Source organism: Paramacrobiotus metropolitanus, unplaced genomic scaffold, assembly GCF_019649055.1.
Source record: "Paramacrobiotus metropolitanus isolate TYO unplaced genomic scaffold, Prichtersi_v1.0 Parri_scaffold0000292, whole genome shotgun sequence".
Lineage (NCBI taxonomy): Eukaryota > Metazoa > Tardigrada > Eutardigrada > Parachela > Macrobiotidae > Paramacrobiotus > Paramacrobiotus metropolitanus.
Genome location: NW_026570512.1, coordinates 60,232 through 66,231, shown reverse-complemented (window position 1 = coordinate 66,231; position 6,000 = coordinate 60,232). Strand labels below are relative to the sequence as shown.

The 6,000-nt window shown below is 41.1% G+C and overlaps 2 protein-coding genes and 1 pseudogene across 2 annotated transcripts; 1 reads left to right on the top strand and 2 right to left on the bottom strand.

Moving 5' to 3' along the window:
- Positions 1 to 153: 153 nt before the first annotated feature.
- LOC129601878 (ribonuclease H2 subunit B-like) lies at positions 154 to 2,041 on the bottom strand (the record flags this gene model as incomplete). The annotated part of the gene is made up of 8 exons (XM_055500804.1): positions 1,846 to 2,041; positions 1,648 to 1,773; positions 1,385 to 1,492; positions 1,107 to 1,180; positions 705 to 843; positions 556 to 620; positions 326 to 431; positions 154 to 235 (listed from the first exon to the last, which is right to left on the bottom strand). Coding segments are annotated over exons 1-8 (782 nt in total), but the record flags the coding sequence as incomplete, so codon positions are not given.
- A 452-nt stretch (positions 2,042 to 2,493) lies between these two features.
- LOC129601877 (cyclin-H-like) lies at positions 2,494 to 4,330 on the bottom strand (annotated as a pseudogene).
- Positions 4,331 to 4,545: 215 nt separating this feature from the next.
- On the top strand, positions 4,546 to 5,795 carry LOC129601884 (mitochondrial intermembrane space import and assembly protein 40-like). The gene is given in 4 exon segments (XM_055500811.1): positions 4,546 to 4,856; positions 5,126 to 5,230; positions 5,304 to 5,321; positions 5,324 to 5,795. Coding segments are annotated over 4 exon segments (570 nt in total). The 5' UTR covers positions 4,546 to 4,702; the 3' UTR covers positions 5,617 to 5,795.
- Positions 5,796 to 6,000: the final 205 nt, after the last annotated feature.

The window sequence follows — 6,000 nt, the reverse complement described above, 5'->3', positions numbered from 1 at the left end:
TAAAGATACTGTCAGTCTGCAGATGCATATCTATATTAAATTATGTATATCGATACTATGCATATCGATGCAGATGCATATCGATACTATTGATAACGATGTACACAAACACACACACTACATACTCGTATACGAGTACGTAGTACTACGTACCCCAGAGCCTTTGTCATCTCGAGTCGCAAAAGCGAAGGTAGATAATCACCCAGAATTCCCATTGCATATTTATCATACATTTCTGCAAAAACGTAACATCTACACTATGTTACTTTGAATCGGCAAAACGTACTCCCGCAATCGATACAAAGAAAGTTTAAGAAACATTTACCTTGCGAATATTCAATGTCTGTCGTTATGGAAGTCTGGCCAGCGGTAACAATTTTTGTTCCAACATCCACATGCTCTCGACGCAAAGATGCGCTAAGGTATTTCACCTAAAAAGCAGCAACAGTCAAAACCAGAAACCAAACTGCAATTAAAGGCGAACATCCTAGTAAAAGAAAAATTTCCCACTGATCGTGAACATTTTTTAATATTAAGTCTCTAATGATGTATCACCTTGATTTTCAACCAAGCCGCTAATTTCCGTCTGCACAGTTTGACGAAACGATTTCCGTGAACGTCTAGAAAAGCGTACCAATAGGTATTTCAATAAGCAGGAGATATGAAATTTTTTATAACCGCGAATGAACTGGCTTTGCACTTACTTTTCATAGTGCAGATCAAATCAACTTCGTTTAGAAATACGGCATCATTGCGCAAAAGTAGTTCAACGGCTGTCCTGTACTCTGGCGAATTTACCAAACAGTCAGATAACATTTGGTCGACGGGCTGGAACAGCCGTTTCTGAAAAAATGTCCCCTGTCAATAGTTATGGCGATGGTATCATACATTTGACGAAACTTCACTAGACTTCAATCTGGAGTTAACACTAATAATATATCCCCACCCGCACGTATAAAGCTATCGGCAGTGAATATCAACTCCAAATTGAAATCCACTGTAACCATATCATGGACTCATTTTCTAGTTGTCTTGTGAATCGTTTTTTCTACGTTCGTGCTGATGATGCAGTGCATGTCGATAAGAACCTGATAAGCAGTACGCACCTGTTTAGATTTGAGCAAAAATGGAATGGCAAGGAAAAGCGGATCAACAGGAACCAAGCTGTAGAAAGATCCATCTAAGAATAAGAAACACAGTCAGTGAACCAACAAAACCAGTGCAACGTCGTTACAGCCTAACAATTAAAAATTAGGAATGGAAATCCGTTGTTGCGCTGAGTGGTTAATTCTGTTTAGTTTAAATAGCAATGACTGCTGCATTAGTGTTTCAAATCCGAAAAACGCTTTCCTCCTGCTGAAAATTTCGAACGCGCTTGGTTTACCTTCCAGGACATAATTTCCGACGAACCACGAACAACACTTTTCTTGTAGCTGAAACAGCTGATAAACTTCTCCGTTTAGCGAATCAAATGCCCATAAAGTACCAGAACCTGCGAAACAAAGAAATACCATACGCACAAACTGGTACAATAATATCTACCCTAGGTATACCCATCAGTAACCAACCATGTAATCTGGCAGGCCTTTAACAGCAAGATAGTACGTAACACAAACTTTGCAGTGGTTATACACTTTACGGTTTTACCTGTTGCAGGGTGGGGGAATTTCAGGAACTGCAGCTGCGCATCTTGACATTTGCCCACACTTGCTTCTGCTTGACTGCTTCTGATACCAGACGCGTCGGTACTTGCGGAATCACGCAGAAAGTTCTCTGTACAAGCAAATGCCGATGCCAATAGCAAAAAAGTTCGCAAATAAAAGACCTGCAAATAAACTGTCGTACCTGGCACGATCATAACTTTCTTCCGGGACTCAGACTGCAATTGTTCCGCGCACGCATTGTATAAAGCATGAGTTTCCTCCATTCTGCATACCAAAACTCCAAGATACAATATTATAACATTCAGAAACAAAAAAACTCGCACTGGAGAGGAGACGTAATGGAAAAAAGAGCAAAACTGCGCGCAGCGACCCAGGACTGATTTTGCAGAAATAAAAGTGTCTCCAAATCGACACGGAACCGCTTAGTCGTCTACCCTATGCGGTAGCGCCAAGAAGGATCTGCGATACGCACGACCGCCAAGGGTTCTGACTCTTGCCTTTTGCACAGCCCATGTTAAAGTACAGTACGTACGAGTCAGGTAAACTGTACGAGTAATTTTTTCCATCAGATAATTATGGAAACTCAACTTTTAAATCGTAACTGCATAATCGATCAGTGAGTACATATTATTACATAAACATCATCCTATTTCTCAGGAAAAATGTGGACTATGCAGGTCACTGAATTTAGCATTCCACTAATTCTCAACTTCTCATAAACATTAAGCTCATTCAAGGAAAGGCAGGCACAGCCCTTTGGAAAAATTTAATACTAACGAATAGGGTTACTATTTCTTGATGTTTTCTCGATACAGAGAAAACCGTTTTTTAAAAGCGTTGTTGACTGCAGAATAAAGAAAGCCCATCAAATACAACCCACGACGAGGTTCAGAATATCATAATACTATCTGTCAAATAGCAGACAGCGCCAACAACAATAATAGGCTCCAAATACGGTACAGTATGTGAAAAATTAGCGAGATCGTTATTTCTCTTGTGATCCGTCTTCAGAAACATTTTCAGCCCAAATGAGCAACCGGAAAGCAAATGGTCATTAATACGAAGTCACGAACTAACTGCGAGTACAAAAATTTAAATCCCAGACAGGCAACCCAAATGCGCTCTAATTTTCAGTCAAACCCAGTATCAGCCTCCAGCTGTAACTGCATCATGGCATTTATCCGCTTCTGATACTCCTCTGTTTCGGGATTAAATGCAGGATCCCGACAACCCTCTAATTTCGCTTCAATCTTCTTTATTCGGTCTTTATTCGGTACTAATTTTGCCGATTCCTTTACGTGATGACGGATGGCATCGATTACTGCCAAAAGATGAATAATTGTTTGACTCCCGGCGGCAGCATCGTCTTGTTCTTTGGCTTCTTCCGCTTTGTCCATACTATCCCCTGACTCCGCAAATGGCTTACCAATAGGCTTCTGCACTAGAATTTTCTCAACGTAATCTGAAAAACAAACAACCTGGTATTCCAAAACAACGGAACTGGAGGCAAAGAATAAGCAGAAAATTGTAAAACTTGTTTACTTCACTGGTGCAATCACAGCAATTTTACTGTTAATTAACTGGTAAATAGAATGCAACATTATACTACCACCCTAAAGAGCATAATAAACCTCCAAAAATAAAGAAAACGATACCGTACCGAATCGGCAAACAATACGAAATTAGCATTAAACTGAAATAGTAAAACAAACAATCCGAAATCCGTCCTACTATCGGTAAAACTTTGCCTACCAGTAAGATCCTCTTTCAGCTCTTCCGCAGCATGGAACAGTGCTGCCAAAGCGATTTGAGACGGCGACCATAATAACAAAGTATCGGAAAACATAGATCCTTCCAAAAATTTGTCAGCACCAGGCCTCATTCGATCTGGCTTAAAGCCCCGAAGCGGGTTTTAATGTCGATCAGAAACCCTCCATAGCTCGGTACGGCAGATGTACCATTAAATGATAATGAAGTCGCTTCATAACGTACGGCTCGTTATTTAAAATGATATCTATCGCCTTCTGTCGATCACCGCGCAGATGAGCCACAAACTGTTCCATCGTAATATGGTACTCATCAGCTTTCACTGCAATCCACATGCAAGTTATCATCATATTTAGGATGCAATCGCATGACGCTTTCGTTAACGTAAGAACGCTGGAAAAGAGCAAATCCCGTCGCAATCGTGGAGCGTGGCAGTTCCGGTTTAAATTTGGAACAAAAATCTCGCAGCATCGTTTGGTAAAATCGACATAATTCAGCTTCTTCTTCAATGGAAAGAAACATGGATGCAACAGCGGGGTTATCCGGAGTGAGGTCGAGTATCGCTCGCGAGGACTTGACAGCTGAACAGTCCTTGCGGTCCAATCGCTCCTGCACAAAGCGCGGCGAGCTGTTCTCCGATGAGACTGAAGTTCTTCTTCAAAAGTTTCGCTGTGTACTACTGTGATACATGGTTAAAACGAATAACTAATTATAACTTATCCAAAACAAATTAGAGTACGTTGCACAACCAAGAATAATTACTTAGGTGCTTTGAAGAAACTGTTTAAGGAATCTAGAAACTAGGAACAAACAAACTATTGTCACGATGTCACCTATTAATCGTAAATTGTGTACAAACAAACTGGATAAGAACGAAAACACTGACGAGCGACAGTCATTGAAAACAGTAAAAACCGTCTTCCAGTGGGTTTTATTCTTTTAGTTACAGCGTTTAGCACGCTACAGCCATAGTCAGTAACAGCCCTCATGTAATTACACTGGCCAGCTGTGGACAACCGCCCCCAGGCCCTGGGTGAAAGACCAGTCAGTCGGTTTCACCGAGACGCGCCTGGTGAAAGCTTTGCAAGGCTGCAAAGCATGCAAAGTTGCGAAGTGCATACTGCATACACAATTGTTTTTGTGTTTTTTACTGAAATCTGGCTTGTTTTTGTGAAGACTTGGGATTAAATTTGTGAAAGTTTGCGAGATAATTGATAGACTGTTTGGGTCCTTCCGGTGTTTTGAATTTGAGGTTAAAGACTTTGTATCTCATGGGTACCAGCACCTCGAGCCCCGTCGCGGACACCCCTCCAACAGCTTCCCAGGCTGTTACTACGGAGGATCACGATCATCACGTAACCTCTCAGGAAACTTCGCCTTTAAGAGAAGTTCGTGAGATTCAGAGTTCCTATTGCAAGGAGTATGGTAAGAAGCTCATAGGTTGCTTGTGTGACAATGTGATTTAACACTGTTAACAGTAAACAGTCTTGCATCAGTTATTTTATAAGCTTTTCGCTTTCGCATGGGATTCTAATCATAAGAACACAATAAGATTATGGCCTGTTAAAAAATAGCGAACCTAGTTTGCTTGACCATGGCTTGTATTCAACTTTTGGCCAGCAGGATGTTGTGCTTTCTGTGTAATATTAATTTTTCTACATTTTTTTTAATTTCAAGCTACATTATATTCATAGGCAAAGATAAAGTGATTTTCCTGTCGCGTGGGGATTGGGAAAAACCACCGGACTCAATTTCCAGTGATTTTCTGAAAAGGGTTCTGGATGACGATGGTCCCAGAGGTAAATAATAATGTGCCGAAGACTGCTAGTTACATTGTAGCTCTGATTCTTGAATATGGATTTTCGCAATTAGGCGTTGTCCTTCCGAATGGGAAATTAACTGGGGTTGTCCATGTCTCGGAAATCTTACGTATGGGCCGTGTGCGCCCGTTTGGCAGGCCTTTTCCTGCTTCCATTTCAGTACAGCGGAAGCCAAGGGCAGTGACTGTATTGAACAGTTCCGCGCTATGACTGAATGCATGGCGAAATACCCCAATCTGTATCCCATGGGTGGTGATGATGAGGACGAAGACGAGGAAGATGCCTTTGCGACGATCGACAAAGCCGAAAAGCAAGCCGAAAGCGAGAAGAGGTCGAAACGTTCTGTGCCAAATAAAGCGGCATAAAGCATTTCAAATAGCACTGCTTGCTCCGTTTGTTGTTCATAGATTGTTGTTTGACTTGTTTTAACCAAATACCGTAGCGTTCGTTTGCAGTGCAATATTATGTGATTGGGGCTTTGCATAAGTCTCACTGTGGGCGAAATGGGACTTCGCAACCTAATAAACCCGTGGTATAAACGAGGCATTATATCTCCGTAATTAATATTAGATGTGTATCAGATTCAAAATCAGAAATTGTATTATAATTCTTAATTTCAGTGAAAAGTGGTTCTAAGAACGTATCGCTGGCTGGATTCAAAGTCTTTTAATTAGTGTAAATATGCACAGATGTATTGATCTGTGCAGTGTGCACTGGCTGTTGCCGAATAAAATAAAAAGTCTGAAACG